At 31.1% G+C, this 18,571-nt stretch overlaps 1 protein-coding gene and 1 long non-coding RNA gene across 2 annotated transcripts; both read left to right on the top strand.

Moving 5' to 3' along the window:
- The first annotated feature begins 9,220 nt into the window (after positions 1-9,220).
- Positions 9,221-10,787, top strand: LOC145947110 (cholinesterase 1-like). Its single transcript, XM_083056885.1, has 3 exons — positions 9,221-9,359; positions 10,334-10,533; positions 10,765-10,787. Exons 1-3 carry the CDS (start codon positions 9,250-9,252, stop codon positions 10,785-10,787), a joined length of 333 nt encoding a protein of 110 aa, XP_082913011.1. The 5' UTR covers positions 9,221-9,249.
- Positions 10,788-16,032: 5,245 nt separating this feature from the next.
- Positions 16,033-17,715, top strand: LOC145947119 (uncharacterized). Its single transcript, XR_014427123.1, has 3 exons — positions 16,033-16,144; positions 16,341-16,518; positions 17,599-17,715. It is a non-coding gene; the product is annotated as an uncharacterized LOC145947119 (long non-coding RNA).
- Positions 17,716-18,571: the final 856 nt, after the last annotated feature.

The raw sequence follows: 18,571 nt of genomic DNA, 5'->3' as shown, positions 1-18,571 counted from the left end.
TTATGTTTTTTTTAAATTAAAAATAAAGAAAGCAAACCAATATGTTCATCGAAAAAAAGATAGAGCTAGCATTATGTAAGAACAAAGAAGAACAATAGAGAACACTTTTGTTTTAATTGTGCAGTTGGGTAGAAGAAAAAAAAATTGTAAAACAATGTCCTTGTAGTCTTTTCGGAGAAAGCATTTTACTTCGCATATCTCTGTTTTTGAATGGTAATATAAAATTAGAACTGAGATTTTCAATATTTATGACTCATGTCGATGCTATACGAAGCATTGATAAAACCAGAACTATATATCGCTCTATCAATCCGGCCTAAAATGCTCTTTGAATTAGCAAAAATATAATTTCTGTTTAACTAATTAATTTATTATATCATCAAATTGGTAAAAAAGAAAAAAGATGCGAAATAAAATAATTGTATATTATAATAAATTTATGTATGTGTGTTGCAATATATAATAAATAAAAGAGAAACATATTATTATACTTATTTAATTATATTATTTATTTTATAAGTATAAATTTGAATTTTTATTTATAAGATTTTATCATTTTTTATTACAATTATTACAATCAATGAACAATAATCATTAAGGACAATTAATAATTAGAGTTATAATAATTTAATAATAATTATAATAATAAAGAATTAATAATAATAATAATAATAAAGAAATGCATATAACACTGCTGTTATACACATCAAAAAGGCAAAAGTAAATGATTGTTTATCGAGGACACGCGCGCGATGACTTCTCACTCTTCTTTGAAATTGTATAAAAATCAAAATTTTAAGCTGCAACCGATTACTGTAGCGACTTCTTCAGCATCTCTTTTAAAATTTAAACTGCTTAAACTTGAATAATCTACACAGAATAAAAAATAAAAATTACTGTATTAATCAATATTATAAAGTTTTGCTTAAATCATGTGCATATATAAATATAATACTAACAAGGGACATGTCACAACTGTCCGGAACCGATTTGATTCTTCTTCAAATATGTTATTAAATACACAAATCTAAAAGACACGTATTTTTTTATATGTGCGGATATTGAGTTTTAAGGGGTGAAACACCCCTTTAAAGAAAAATGGTATTTTTCTTTAGGATCGAATATCTGGTAAACTATAAGAGGTAGAAAAAAAAGACGTACAACAAATTTTAATGACTTGAAGAGTACTTTAAAGTTATATGAATAAAATTTTTTTTATTTTGAAAAAAAATTAAGTGATTGGAGTATTTAAAAAAAATAAAAATAAAAAAATGTTGTTCATATAACTTTAAAGTACTCTTCAAGCCATTAAAATTTGTTGTACGTCTTTTTTTCTACCTCTTATAGTTTACCAGATATTCGATCCTAAAGAAAAATACCGTTTTTCTTTAAAGGGGTGTTTCACCCCTTAAAACTCAATATCCGCACATATAAAAAAATACGTGTCTTTTAGATTTGTGTATTTAACAACATATTTGAAGAAGAATCAAATCGGTTCTCGACAGTTATGACATGTCCCTTTGTAAGTTCAAATTGTTATTATTATAAATTATTCGAAAAACATACACAATAATAAATGTGATTTTTTAAATCCGGCCAATAGAGCCAAGCACGAAAATTAATTCTAATTTTCCAGAACTGTATCTCTTGGTTTGAGATTACTAAGTTCCATCAATTGACAATCCTCGAACTTACAACGGGAGAATAGGCGAGAAAAATATTGGTCCGAAAAGTCGCTGAAGCGGGAATTGAACCCGCGTCTTTCGCTTGCCGGGCGACTGCTCTTACCACTACTTATCTAGCTATTCAGACCCTTTCGATCCTATATTTTTCATTTGCCTTATAATGGATGTTAGTAAATAGCGCCATGAAATAGGCCGAGACGCAAATATAAATTAAGAAATATTTTTATCGGCTCTCAGTATATAATAAATGTGATTTTTTTAAATCCGGCCAGTAGAGCCAAGCACGCAAATGAAAAATATAGGATCGAAAGGGTCTGAATAGCTTAGTGGTAAGAGCAGTCGCCCGGCAAGCGAGAGACGCGGGTTCAATTCCCGTTTCAGCGATTTTTCGGACCAATATTTTTCTCGCCTATTCTCCCGTTGTAAGTTCGAGGATTGTCAATTGATGGAACTTAGTAATCTCAAACCAATAGATACAGTTCTGGAAAATTAGAATTAATTTTCGTGCTTGGCTCTATTGGCCGGATTTAAAAAATCACATTTATTATATACTGAGAGCCGATAAAAATATTTCTTAATTTATATTTGCGTCTCGGCCTATTTCATGGCGTTATTTACTAACATCCATTATAAGGCAAATGAAAAATATAGGATCGAAAGGGTCTGAATAGCTTAGTGGTAAGAGCAGTTGCCCGGCAAGCGAAAGACGCGGGTTCAATTCCCGTTTCAGCGACTTTTCGGACCAATATTTTTCTCGCCTATTCTCCCGTTGTAAGTTCGAGGATTGTCAATTGATGGAACTTAGTAATCTCAAACCAAGAGATACAGTTCTGGAAAATTAGAATTAATTTTCGTGCTTGGCTCTATTGGCCGGATTTAAAAAATCACATTTATTATATACTGAGAGCCGATAAAAATATTTCTTAATTTATAGACAATAATATTTACCGCTTTGTCTTTTTATTCCGTTAATCAAGGATTTAATAGATCAATCAATATATCAATTTCGTGACACTCTGTCAAATGTTGCATGAAGATAGAAGAATTACAGTTTTGAATAATATCATCACATATAGTGCATTGTCGTATCTGGGGCGAAGATAATTGCTCAGAATAAGTAATCATCAATTCGTACTTTCTCCTTGCTTCAGATTTATCAATATTATGATAATGGATTAAGTGTGATGTCATTCTAGGCGTAATTTTCAAATATATCTTATAACATTAAGAATTTTTTTAAAGGCTCCTCTATATTAAATATAAATTGAGAATTTAAATAGGCTATATAGGAGCCGTACGCGGATTTCGGTGCGTTGATTCCATGGGCGCCGCGAGGGGAGTGCAAGGCGGTGCACTTGCACCCCCCTGGCCCTGGTCTATGAAATAAGTAGGGAAGGGACAGAGAAAAAAAATTCAGTAAAAAAAAGAAATCATGTAATATAAAATAATATCGATTATAATTTTTTTAATTGAACAAAAACTCAATGCTTAAATATTAATTAACATTTGTAATAAGACTTTGGGAAATCAATTTTAGAAAAATCAATGTTTGAACAAAAACTTGAGCCGTCTTGGTTGCAATACTTGTAAACTATTAGTCTGATTTCCGATGATGGATAATTAACATCATAAAAGTTAAAACTGACTGGCTGTGCTGATAACTATATGATATAACAATAATTTGACCATATTTATAGTTTATAGTAATTATAAAAACTGCTTAATCCATTCGATAATTTGCATAGAATAGAAAATAAAAACGTCTGATATAATCATTATTATAAAGTCTTCCTTGAATCATGTACAGTATACACTTATTATATGTATATGCATTGTTATTATTAATAACAAACATTTGTCGCTGAAAACTTAAGTTCAATATTTTCGTAAATTCGACATGGAAATACTATTCAAATATAAAATTTTTTGCTAATTGTTTAATTTTTACACTCATTCAGAATTCATACTTATATTGTAACAAATTATCAATTACAGGAGAATAAAGTACAACATATCGCGTTTTTGTACATGATCGTATTTTGTTATAATATTTACTAACAAGTAAAGTTACCTTTGTGTTACTCACCGATTTTGATGAAACTTGGTATACTTGTAGAGTAGTCAAAAATAATAGACACGTCTTTTTTTATATCAGCAATGATGCAATTTTAAGGGTTAAAATTCACCCTTATATTTATAAGCACAAATAAGTAACTCGTTGCATTTAAGCTCGGTATTAAGTTATTTTTTATTTTTGGAGATTATAAGAGATTTTCATGCTGCTAAAAGCAAATCCAATGTAAAAATTCAAAATGGCGCATCCAATATGGCGATCTGATAAGTCAATCTTATCTCGCTCTTTGCCGAACTCAGGAATAACCGACGAGGAGATGGCGCGAGTTTATTCCCACTTCATTGTAAAAAAAAGAGTCTCAATAATATATAGAATGTTTCGACACTTTTTTTTATCGTCTCTTTATATTCATGTGATGTTCTGTCGTTGTAAATACAGCACGTGCATCGTTTAGCTTTGCATACGTTATGGACTGTTGCTAACACTATTGCATCGATAGTTAAAATACATATTATATAATATTATACATAATACATAAATTAGTAATTTTGCATGTGCTCCATATATGTGTATATAATTCTCTCTTATTATTAATATTAATATATTATAAAACTAATATACAGAAATGTAAAGATTCATATAAAAATTTTCTAAAAATATAATTATATTTATACAATACAGTATATGTAAGTTTTCTAAAAATATAAATATAAAGTTAAAATATAATATAAAATAATAATATAATATAAAAATATAATAATACGAGGCGCATTTTTAAAATAAGATCCGTTTTGAAATAAAAAAAAGATCTTAACATATAGAAATAATTTATTATAGTCAAAAAACTTCTACAAGCTTACTTTATTTTTCCACACAATCACTTTTGACTTCCACGCATTTTTAATATCGTTTCAATTCAACAGCTTCCTAATTCCATTATTGTAAAAGTCTGCCGCCTGTGTTTTGAACCAGTTAGTAATGCCGTTCTTTAGTTCACTTTTCTTTTCATTCTTTAGTTCTCTATAGAAACTGAATAGACAATTCTGAAACCGTAAACCGCTGATTTTCGTAAACCTTCTGTCATCATTGTTGGGCGACCGCTACGCTCTTCGTTGAATGAACATTTTCTTCGTCCTTCTCTAAACAAACGACACCATTATCTAACTTTATTGTCACCCATAATATTTGGTCCATAAATCTCACAGTTTTCTATTCAATTTCTTAATAGCGAACTAAAGAACGGCGTTAAGGCCCGGTTCTACCAACGTCAGTTAACTTAAACCTCCGGTTAAATTATATTTTTGTCTCTTTTTAAGAACATATTTAAAAAGAGACAAAGATATAGTTTAACTGGAGGTTTAAGTTAACCGACGTTGGTAGAACCGGGCCTAAGTAGTTTAAGATACAGGCGGCAAACTCTTAAGTTTTAAGACAATGGAATCAGGTAGCTGTTAAAACGATAAATAGGTGGAAGTCAATGATGATTATGTGGTAAAATGAAGTAAGCTTGTAGAAGTTTTTTGGCTATAATAAATTATTTTTATATATTAAGATCTTATTTTTATTGCAAAACGGACCTTACTTTAAAAATGTGCCTCGTATAATATAATAATATTAAAATATAAATATAAAATATATAAATAGAAAAATATAATAGAAAAATATATATAAAAATGCAAAGTCAAAACATACAAAATTAAAGTTCAAAGTATAAAATTATAAATATCAAAAGTTACAATTATAATTTGTTCAAAATGAAGTTACGAAATATGTTTATCTCTATTATAAAATAAATGAAAGTTAATTCAATAAAATTTTATAGAATAAAATACATAAAATGTTTTTATTAGTGCTATTTAACAAATGGCATAATTATTTGAAGATGTAAGTCGCACTTTACACACATTAAATAGAAGATAGGAATTGAAAAGATAATTAAATGATAAATATATAAATAGGAGAAGCTAAAAATTAATATAAAAAGGTATTAATACTGAAGAAGATGTGCAAAGACACTTAATATTAAATTTATTGTGTTTGCGAAGCAAGTTAAATATGTTACCGCAAGCGTTTATATGATTTGAGTCGATTGGAAGATCGTTCGAAAGTGTTTTTAAGAGAAAATAAGAAAGTATATTCAAATCAGAATATTTCAAATATGTTTCTAAAACTATTCTATGCGGTTTACGCATAAACTTACGAATAAATACATGTTATTGCAATGTAAGAATTTATAAATAATTAAATAACCATATTAGCTATTATTTATCAACAATAAATATTCTCCCTCGCCATTATTTTAAAACTTACTAATAACTAGATAGATTTTTTTATGATTTCTAATTGTAAAGTATATTTTATATTTTGTCGCAATATTGAAGTAATATTTAATTTTTTATACACATATTTTTCTTTAAACAAATAGAATTATAAAAAAAATTGATTAATTGAGTTATTATAAGATAGCTTGTGTCAATTGAAATAATTTTTATATTAATCTCTTTTTTCCTCACTTACTGTTTTTTACATTTTATGTTTTTTCAAATAAAATGTAATATACAGAAGAGATTCATCTTGTATTTAATTAATAAATGTAAGAAAATTTAACGATCTCAAAATAATGAAGTAAATTACAACTGATTAATTATAATACGATTTTACTAATTAATTATAACTGATGAGATGTGAAAAACGAAAGATTGTCTTATCAAGTTTCTTGCAGGTGATAATAATGCAAGATGCAGTGCATCTTGTATACTTGAATAGAAGTGACAGACATTGAAATTTTATCCTCAATCTAAGCAAAGTACATCACGGAAATCATGCTAATAATATTTTGCTCCCATTAGATATTCTGCTGGTCGATTGCCTTCGTCATTTAACGACTTATGAAGATTGCTCCTTGCATTTTATTCATCGTTTATTTCGTAACATCCACGCGTATTCAGTGATGCTAATATAATACCTGATATAAGGATATAAGAGAAAAAAAGAGAAAAAAGGAGAGAGAAAGAGAGAGGGAAAGAGAGAAAAATTATCTGATATTAATTTGTTGTTAGAATTTCAATAAACATAACTTTTTAATAACTATTAACTTGCTCGTTTAGTTGGTCCATTACATTATTATCAATTGTTATATCAATATACGAGCGTACTATCCAATCTTTTCTTTTTTGTTAATATAATCTGATATTAATTTTGAATTCTAGAAGCTTGGAAATTTATCATCAATTAGATATAAAGTAAACCGTAACAATAGCGGAAATGAAACTAAAATATGTTGATGTATCAAATTTAATTATTATTTTATTATATAACAAATTTTTTTTAACATTTGTCATATGTAATTATATAAAATGTTAATTTAAAATTTTTAGCAATGTATAATATATATTTCTTAATTTTCTCTACTCGAATTTGTATAATGTATTTCTCATTTACTAATATAATGAAAAGTAAATATATAAAAATATAAATATAAATAAATATCAATAAAATGAGAATTTAAAGTATTTATTTTATTCTTAATGTATGTTTTAATACGTCATCGTTCTATATTTTATTTACTATTATGTTTATAAAGAAATGAATGTGCTTATTGATTCTTTCTAATTAAATCTTGCAGTTAAATTTTTTATAGGAAACTTAATAAATAAAAGTATAAATGTCTTTAGCTGTCGATTATTTCTTTTCTCAATTATGTAATATGAGATAATCACAAACACATTGCATAATTCTTCGTACGTAATATCATCGATCTATTCTAAAAATGAAAAAAGATGTTATTATGCATATATTATATAAACACGAGTAAAGTCATTCACCAACACACTCTGTGGTTTGTTTTTGCAAATTTTGTATTGAAAAATTTTACATTTTTCAATAAAGACATTATACTTAAATGTAATTAATATCACAAATAATATCAGGTTAATATTTAAATCATGAATTGAGATTCGAGATAAAATCTTGAGTTTTATGTCAAGAATGGTATTAAATATAGCAATTAATATTTTAAAATATTTAACATAAAGATCTTTAATGTTACACATAATGTTACACATTTTTACAAATTTTTTCTATTTCGATAAATCAAAATGGCTAAATTAAAAATAATTTTAACTTAATTTTGTAAAAAGCAAATACAAGTATGACAAACCAGTTTCCTTAATCATAAACATCGTCATAATTTTGCTCATCGGGAATAATTTACTCATATAAGTCGCTTACAAGAATAAGCACGCGCATAAATTACCTACGCTTCAAATAATAACATAAAATATACATGTATATTAATCAGCATTACAAATGGCTGAGGCATCAATGCGAAATTTGTTGTCTCTACACTTGAACATTTACATATTAAATATAAGGTTCATTTTTCAGAACATTTTTGCGTAAAAAACGGAAGAGCAAAACACAATTGGAAATCTCATTAAACTATATTATAAAACTACAGTATTATAAAATATTTAATATTATAATAAATATAAATACCATATCAAATAAGACTCGTTAAATAATAAATATAATAATAAATATAAATGCCCATATTAAATTTATTTTCGATATTCAATTCTGCAATATAAGTAAAACATCTATATTTGTAGAAAATTTATACACTATAATTTTTAGATTGTATATACAATTCCCGTGATGTTTATAATATTTATTTTGTACAAATGTGTAATATATATTTATTATATATTCGTACAATTTTATGAATAAAATTTTAATAATATTAAAGCATAATCGAAATAATTTTTATTACTTAATTTTTTCTATTACTAAATTTTTGCCTACTTTCGTTAAATTCGGCTCTCTTATTAATAATATTTTTGTCTCCACTTCTAAAAACATTGACTAATTCTAAAGAAACCAAACAATTTAATTGAACGTTCTGACACAACAATTTCATATTGTGTCTCAAGACAGTTTCATAAAAAGGACTAGTAAAAGTCAGGCACTGATATTAGGAGCAATACAATTCTTTTTAAATTTCTCTATACCTATTGTTTAACTTTCTGGTCCTTTCTTTGGATCATCGAAGAGTTGAAACGTTCAAAATAAGTATAGAAGATTTTAAAAAGAATTTTATTGCACCTAATATCTGTCCTTGACTCTTACTAGCTTCTTTCATACCTTAGTATCCAAGACAATTTATTGATCTCAAGACAAGATAAATTTCTTTATTTCACCAAAGTGTCGTTGAAACGCTTAATTTGTCCAGCATCGTCGAGCCTTCGCAAGATCAATTTCCATGCATGGATGAATCAAAATCATCGCAATTTAATTTTTTTGAAGCCGCCTCAACCCGTGGCCGCCTGGAACGGAGTACGAGCAGCTGTGGAAAACGCGGAAATTTGTACGCAACGGAATAGCTACACATATCAGGAAGAGATCGTCGGCGGCGAGCACTGTCTTTACCTGAACGGCTATACGCTGCGCGCTTCCGAAACGCCGTCATCCACCGCCCATCGATATCCGGTCATGATCTGGTTTCACGGTGGCGGATGGCTCACCGGGACTGGTCATTCCGAATTTTACGGGCCCAAGTTTCTGCTGGATCACGATTTTGTCCTCGTCACCCTCAATTTTCGGTGAAGTTCGATCTTGATTCTTTAACCTTGAAGGGGTCGCTATTAAATGACATTATTGATTGCATGATTGACATCTGTCATCTATTTTCAGACGAATTAAAATATAAAGACATATAGGGGTCATTCTTAGATTACGTTAGGCTTTTGGGAGAAGGAAGTTGAAGTATTTCTTACGTAAGATTTTTCAAAATGTTCCTCTGATAAGATGAAATCTAATCAAAATTTTTCTTGTCAAAATAATCATAAAAGTTTTCATTTTCGTTTATTTTTATCAACTAATTTTAATTATTTTATAAAATAATGAAAATGTAACTTTATATTTTGAAAAAGAGACTTACTTTGGTACAATAAGTGTATTCAAATTTTATAGCACGTGGATGACTAATGTCACTCTAAGATTAATTGTGTAATTTAATTTTTTACACGCAGAGATGTGTAATTTCTTATATTAAAATTATGTAAAAATATTATATGCACAATGAATGATGTTTGTTTTTACGCAATTATTGGGGAGGAGGAGTAAGAAAGTTATTACAATTTCTTTTATATACGAGGCGCATTTTTAAAGTAAGGTCCGTTTTGAAATAAAAAAAAGATCTTAACATATAAAAATAATTTATTTTAGCCAAAAAACTTCTACAAGCTTACTTTATTTTTCCACATAATCATCATTGATTTCCACCTATTTTTGATATAATTTCAACAGCTTCATAATTCCATTTTCTTAAAAGTCTGCCGCCTGTGTCTTGAACCACTTAGTAACGGCGTTTATGATGATTATGTGGAAAAATAAAGTAAGCTTGTAGAAGTTTTTTGGCTATAATAAATTATTTTTTATAGTTTTCTATTGTTAAGATCTTTTTTTTATTTCAAAACGGTCCTTACTTAAAAAATGCGCCTCGTAATTCAAAGAGAAATCGATTTTTAAATAACAGATGTGTTATGCGTAATAACACGTCGATTTTTTGCATTAGACTTGGACCGCTGGGCTTCTTGAGTACGGAGGACCTGGAATGTCTGGGCAATCTTGGATTGAAAGATCAGCAGCAAGCCATGCGATGGGTGCAGGAGAATATCGTTTCTTTTGGCGGTGATCCGAACAGAGTGACTCTCTTTGGCGAAAGTGCGGGAGGCGCAAGTGTTCATTATCATATGGTGAACCCTCTTTCAGAAGGTAAGGTCTTTGGCAAGATTTTCATAATAAATCACATTAATATGTATATATATTTGCATCTATATGTGTGAAACACTTTTATTCTCTCCGGCCTTTGTGTGGTTTTTAATTCCTTATAATTTATCTCTTTAAAATATTTAAATGACATTTATCTTTAAATTCATTATATTCTTTCTTTAATTATATAAATAATTGATATAGTCATAGTCATATTTATTCGGCTTCCCCTAGAGGTTTGCCTAGAAACTTTTTAGGGAAGCTCCAAACCCCTTACATCCTCCTCTCTTCCCTTATCATATACAATACTTTCACACAGAATATCATAGCCATTATCCTCATTCTCGTTCTTCCCCGCTCTACCTCCTTCCTTCTCCCATTTCTCCTGTTCCTCTCTTTTCACCTCCAGCATCTCCTTGCCTTGTCTTGTCTCCTCTCCTGCATCCCTTCCTTTCCCTCCTTCCATTGCATCTCTCATCTAAACAGAAACTTCTTCGGACAAACACACACATAAATACATCATTCCCCTGTATCCTAGCCTTAGGCGACCTTACAATCATTCTACTCCACCCTTCCCTACCCCCCTTTCCCGTCTTCCTTCCCTTTTCCCCCTCCATTTTCCCATGCCTTCCTATCCCTTAAAATCTCCCCCCTTTCACCTCTTTTCCCTTTTGACCTTTTGCTTCCTCCGATTCCGCTCTTACGCCTCTACCTCCGTTTTGTCTTCTCCATGTCCCGTCTCCTTCCCTTCCTTCTCACCTTTCCTCTTTCCTCCCTTTTATACCAGCCCCTCCTTTCCAACTTCCCATCTCTTTTTGTCCTTTCACCCTCGGCCTGTCTAGTCCCCTCTCCTGCGTCCCTTCCTTTCCCTCCTTCCATTGCATCTCTCATCTAAACAGAAACTTCTTCGGACAAACACACACATAAATACATCATTCCCCTGTATCCTGGCTTTAGGCGACCTTACAATCATTCTACTCCACCCCTCCCTTCCCCCTTTCCCGTCTTCCTTCCTTTTTCCCCCTTCATTTTCCCATGCCCTCTTACCTTTAAACCCTCCCCCTTTTACCTCTTCGCCCTTTTAACCTTCTGCTTCCGCTGATTCCGCTCTTACGCCTCTACCTCCGTTTTGTCCTCTCCGTGTCCCGTTTCCTTCCCTTCCTTCTCACATTTTCCTCTTTCCTCCCTTTTGTACCAGCCTCCCCTTCCATTATCCCATACCACGCATCTTCCTTTTGCCCTCTCCTTTCTTACCTTTTCCACTATCCTCCACCTTTCCCTCCTCTCCCCCATCGTTAACTCTTCATCTATCCCTAATCCCCATTTTCTTCTAATTTCCCACCCTTTCTCTATCCACTCTTTTTTATCCTCCTCTTCCCCCGTCACCACTATCAATACCCAAGAACCTACTTCCCCTTCTCTTTCCTTCACCCCCTTTATCTCAAACTCCCTACCTAACACTCTATCCACTTTCCCCCCATAAACTTTTTCTTTTCTAACCTCCCATCTCCCTCTATCTCTTATCCTTCCTTTTCTAACCTTCCTACCTCTTCCTACCTCACTTTCCCCTGTCTTGTCTCCTCTCCTGCGTCCCTTCCTTTTCCTCCTTCCATTGCATCTCTCATCTAAACAGAAACTTCTTCGGACAAACACACATATAAATACATCATTCCCCTGTATCCTGGCCTTAGGCGACCTTACAATCATTCTACTCCACCCTTACCTACCCCCCTTTCCAGTCTTCCTTCCCTTTTCCCCCTTCATTTTTCCATGTCCTCTTGCCCTTAAAACCTCCCCCCTTTCTCTTCTTCACTCTTTTAACCTTCTGCTTCCTCCGATTCCGCTCTTACGCCTCTACCTCCGTTTTGTCCTCTCTCTCTCCCCTCTTCCCTCCGATGCACTGCTTCATCCCTGTCATCTTCCGTCCGCTCTCTTCCAATTCTTCCTCTGTCTTCTTCTTCTCTCCCTCGTCTTCCGTCCTCTTCTCACATTTCTCTTCTTTTATCCGTTCTCCTCTTACCGGTTCCCTCCACCTACTGTCTTCTCCGCTCTCCGACTCATTCTTTTTACACTCCTTCCTCTCTTTCTTCCTTTCCTCTTCCAATCTCTCCTCCACTTCCACGTTCTTCCTTCATAACCTCTCCATCATCTCCAGTCTCTCTAGCTTTTCTCCACTCTTCTTCTCCTCTCCTCCTCCTCAGTCTCTCTCTCCGACTTCCTCTCCATCACCTTCAGCATCTTTTCCATTATCACTCTCATCTCCTTTATCTCTCTCACTCCCTCTTTCATCCATTCCATCTTCCGACTTTCTCTCTCTCCAACACCGTATCCTCTCTTCTACCGTCTCCTAACTTTTCTTCAGATCTCTTCCTCTTTTCCACTTCCGGCTCTATCAGCGTCCTTTCTTCTTAATCTCCATTATCTCTCACTTTCCACCTGCTCTCTAACCTTCTTCCACTCTTCCAAAACATTTGTCAGCTGGATCACTATCGACCCTGCACGTGTCGATCATACCGGTGGCGCCCTCTTTCCACTTCCACTCCTGTATCCACCTTCCTTCGCCGTCTCCATCTGAGGGTGCCATCACATGGGGCGTAACTTGTGTAAGCGTAACCAGCGGATCGCCAATCACCGAGTTATTCCGATAGAGCTCGACGAAGGGCTCTATCGGAATAACTCGGTGATTGGCGATCCGCTGATTACGCTTACGCAAGTTACGCCCCATGTGACGGCACCCTGAACCGCTCGATCCACTCTCTACTTGCCGCAACCTCCGTGGCGCCCTCTCCATCTACCCTTTCTCTCACTTAAGCCTCTCCTTACTGTCCAGCGCCCTCTCTCTCATCTTCTCTGCCACGTCACGTCTCCTCGTCCTTTCTTCCCGTTGCTTCATATTATTCCACCTTCCATAAAATCCTTTCTACTTCGTTCTCACGCTCACCATCACTTCACTCAACTCCTCCTGTACTCCTCTATCCGCCTCTTATTTCCTTCTCCTCCATCTCACCCAACAAACCACCTTTTTCACGTTCCAACACGGAGCACTACTTTCTGCCTGTCACTACCTCCGCGGCCATCTTCCTTCCTAAATAATTGATATCAATTATATGTAAAATATTATATTATATATATAAATATTAAATCTATTATTATATTATAATTATTATTAATTATATAAAATATAAAAAATATTTATCTTTTAATACAGTATATTCTTTCTTGAATTATAATAATGCATATAGTTTAAAATTAAATTAAATATTAATATAAAAATATAAAAAAATTATAAAAGCAAAATATACGTACTAAAAGATATCTATATGATTTGAACATTTTAGGGAGATAAATTATAAGGAAATAGAGGAGAGTAGGTTAAATAAAAAATTGAAAGAGAAACAGGTTATTAGTTTGCTCGTATATATAAAAAGTATCATTTAGCTTAATTTTTTCTTCATGCAATGCAATGAAATGTACATTATTGTACATATAATGAGTATTAATACCCTGATCCAATTTTATCGCAAAAAATCATTTGCGATCCTGATTTTTATTGAGCGCGACGTCGCCTATAGTCTCTTTAATTGCTGTTGCATAAATAATATCGTTCCGATTTACAACACAACAACGCGAATCGTGATTTTTATAAGAATATATGAGGAAATAAAAATACATGTTTTATATCACGCTTTTTTTCTTCTAAGTCGCTTGATGATGTTAACAAATCACAAATTTAAAGCTTGACGAACCGGTTTCAAGATCGACCACGTTACATTATTATTTTCTTATTCATCGAAGGAAACAAAAAAGATATCCAGTAATGCAACTTAAAAAAATTGTATATATAAAAATATTATTAATATGTTTATCGATACATATTACATTTTTGACAACATTATAAAAACTATCTATCAATTGAGAAAATATTAGCTGCATTTTATGACTCTAAAGTTGAGTGGACTATATAATATATGAAACATGTTATTTATATATAAAAAAGAAATAAGGATATAAAACTGAAAGTTATACAAGCCGCGGAGGGGGAGACTATGGGCGGAGACATGACCGAAACGGACGAGTTTTCGTCCGAACCGCAACACGTATACTCTCATTGAATAGAGTATATATTAAAGTGTACAATGAAGCAGTTGCTTATTCACTATCAAAGTGACTGCAGGAACGACATAATCGCGATTTACCTTCAATAAGTATCAGAAGTGATCATAGTTATTGACATTTGTAGTCATAATGAAAAAAATGTATAACTATTTATTTGTCGAGCTCTCTGGTAAGTAATTCTATCTTTTTAATCAAGTTAATGCATTCTTTAAGATGCTACAAAAGTATACGTATATATTAATTCTAAATTCTAAAGACTGTTACATTAAGATAAAATTTGTGCTATTAAAACAGAATGTTTTATACGCGATATTCTTGAATAAACTTTAAAACTTATTCTTATTTACGTCAAAGTAAATACCCCGTATAATTATTAAGTAAAAATTACCTTTTAATTATACAAATCTCATTTTTTTGATATTTCATAAATCTAAACCCAGCAAACCAATATGTAACTGTTACATAACGTAGGGAGCACATGAAGAGAACAATATGTTATATTTCACGATAATATAGACGAGATGTAAATGTTATATAATCTTGAGAGCACTTTAGAAGAACAAAATTATATTTCTTCGTTACATATATAATTCATAATAGTTCTTTAAAAATGTAATATAACACACATATAACTCGAGATACATAACATAAATATAACAACTGTAATCCTTTAGCAATATAACGGATGTTATATTACTAATACATATAGAATATATTATTACAGATGTTGTTAATATAATTGCGATGTAACTTGAGTAACACGCGAGTTATTTTTTTCGCTTCTCATCCAGTGATTTTTTTCTCCCTTTTTCTGGCATTTTTTCTGTATAATTAATATAAAGGTTTATGAAAGATTTAAAAAGAAAATTCTCTCTCTCTCTCTCTCTCTCTCTCTCTCTCTCTTTCTCTGTCTTTTTTCCGTTGGCAGAGACGGACCGGGTTTTTTCGATGGATGCGCTCGTCATCGCGGCTATTACGAGTGCAATCATTGGCCACGTACCGACACGTGATAACAAAAGCATGCGCAATGCTACATTACGCCATGCGATTGGCGAACACCACGTGGTGTGTTTGTTTCCCCGGGGTCGAGCCGGCGAACGTGGAGACAAGTCCGGGGTCTCTGTTCTCCCGACCATTAACGGTGCATATGGTTGTTCACCGGGCGTGTGAAAAGTTAATATAATAATATAGATTCCTTGTGGTTAATTTGTGGTGTGTGGTTAGGTTCATTCGCGTTCTTGAAATCATTGAAGAATTTTTTAGCCATTATTGCATCATTCACGCGTATGGTTTCGCAAGCGCTTTCCTTTTTTACGTTCCTTATTGTTCTTTTTAATATATGTGGTCTGGTTTCAAAATTATTTGCCAATACTCTCTCGTTCGTGTTCTTGGAATCATTGTTAAGAACTTTTCTACACCATGTCTTCCAGTATATATGTATTAATATATATTGTGTGGATCTCATTTGTCTCGTTAAAAGTGATGCAAAGAATTTCCGGTAAGTAAAATTCTGATTCTTTTATATCGATAACCGTTTATTGCATATTTCATTAATTCAGTTGTTGCGTATCTCTTACAGAAGAACAAACCTAATCTGTTAAAAGATATGTATACGTTACGTATATTAGGTCTGTTCTTTATAGCTGAACTAACTGCACTAGTTCAAAGTTAATCTTTTTCCTGTAAATTTTCAGTACTGGCAGTGAATTTTTTGGACTCAGCCTTGATAGAGACGGGCCACGTTTTTTCACTCATGTGCAACAAGTGTGCAGGCAATTAATGCCACTGTAATCATCGCAGCATCATTATTCTGATTGCGTCTCCCAGTATATCACATATTGGATCTGTTAAAAGTGATATAGAGAAACTCCGGTGAGTAAATTAATTCTGATTTTTTTATATCGATATTGTTTAAACTTGCATATTTCATTAATTCAGTTGTTGCGTATCTCTCACAGAAGAATAAACCCAATCATAATAATAAAGTAAAATAAAAAAGTATGTGTGTCATTTTGTCTGGTATATTAATTTAACTTGTCAATTAATTAATATTTACATTAAATCTTGTTTTCAATTTTTTAAATTTATTTTAAATGTATTATTCTTTATAGTATTTTACACTTGTATGTAATGTTTCATATTCAGAAACAATTAATTTTAAATTAAGATTTAAAATTAATTATTTTAGATTTTTGCTAATATTAATTTTTAAATACACAGTATATTATGATTTTTCTCTCTCTTTCTCGCTCTCACTTTTTTAATATTATTATTTTTTTTTTCAAGAACTCGATGTAAAGAAAATGTTTTAATCTTCTATAATGTAAAAATAATGCTGTAGTAAAACTCAGATTTTTTTAGATTCAAAATACTAATCACTTACATATTTTATGTTAGTTAAATATAATATCGAAAAAATTAAATGTTATATTTTAAAATTGTTACTGTATTGTTGTGATAAAAGATATACAATAATTCTAATAATGTAAAATAATTTTTTTTTCGCAAAAAATAGAAAAGAAAAATTATAACAAGATTTAATATTATTTAAAATTTTGTAACATATTATTCATTTAATTTATTTTTCACACACATATACAATCATTCATATTATCATAATTAAGAAAAATATAATCGTGAATAATGCAGTACATGCTATTTATAATGTTTCTCAAAAAATAGTCGTGTTTTTCTTAAACATTCTAATTGAAAAATAAAACAGATTTGAATTATAAAACTCAAGAAAAATATTGTTCTTGATTTTTTAATGAAATTTTCGTACTTTTTGGTTATATTGTATGACATCGCGTCAAATTATTTAATTTGACATATGCATGTTTGATAAACGTATTTTTTAATGTTTTTAATACTTGTGATTTCACGAACATGATGTATTTATGCTTGTGTCATTTATATAATGGGCATAAATATTATTTTGTGTCTTTTTTACAGTGTTTTTTCGTATAATATCGATAGGTACGTCATATATATATAATATATTCTGCTCATTGTTAAAAAAATTGATTAATATATATAATGTCACGCAAAGATTTCTCTGATTTATCCCAGCGCCAAAAACGAAGAATTGTATTACGCGAAAGTAATGTGTTAAATGTTTTTGGCCCCCAAAGTATTAAAAAAACATGCACAGAGGAAATAAATAGTGCAATAACTATTAATGATTGTGATTCAGAAAATGACAATGCAAGTATTAATAATTGCAATGCAAGTATTAATAATAATTGTAATGATATAAGTTCTACTTTTAATGAAAATGAATCAGATGCTACTGACAATGATTTCCACAGTTTATCATCAGATGACACTGTAAATATTGGAAATTCCTTGCATGACGATTTAAGATCTTGGGTAACAAAACACAATATTAGTCAGAGTGCCATAAATGATATATTACGAATTTTGTTAAGAAATAATTTAAGTGTTCCAGTTGATTGTAGAATATTAATGAAAACACCACGCAATACATTTTCAGAAATAATAAAAATGAATGACGGAAAATATATTCACTTTGGACTTGCAGAAGGTTTAAAGCATTCGATTAAAATACATTTTCAAACATCATTGTATCCAACAGAATTGAAACTAAATATTAATATCGATGGTTTGCCTATTACAAAAAGTACGAGTAGTCAATTTTGGCCTATCTTAAGTGCTATAGTTGCAAGTTTTTACACAGAACCATTCGTTATAGGCATTTATCATGGTAATTCGAAACCACAAGATGTCGATGTTTTTCTAAAGCCGTTTGTAGACGAAGCAAAACCCATTCTTGATACCGGTTTGAATATTAATGGAGGAATTATTTGTATTAAATTTAATGCTATAATATGTGATGCTCCAGCAAAATCATTCGTTTGTGGTATTAAAGGTCACACAGGTTATTTCAGCTGCACTAATTGTAAGT

This window comes from Prenolepis imparis, unplaced genomic scaffold (genome assembly GCF_030444845.1).
Source record: "Prenolepis imparis isolate NDT839.2.m4 unplaced genomic scaffold, iyPreImpa1.0 SCAF_44, whole genome shotgun sequence".
Lineage (NCBI taxonomy): Eukaryota > Metazoa > Arthropoda > Insecta > Hymenoptera > Formicidae > Prenolepis > Prenolepis imparis.
This window is presented reverse-complemented; position numbering and strand designations above follow the sequence as displayed.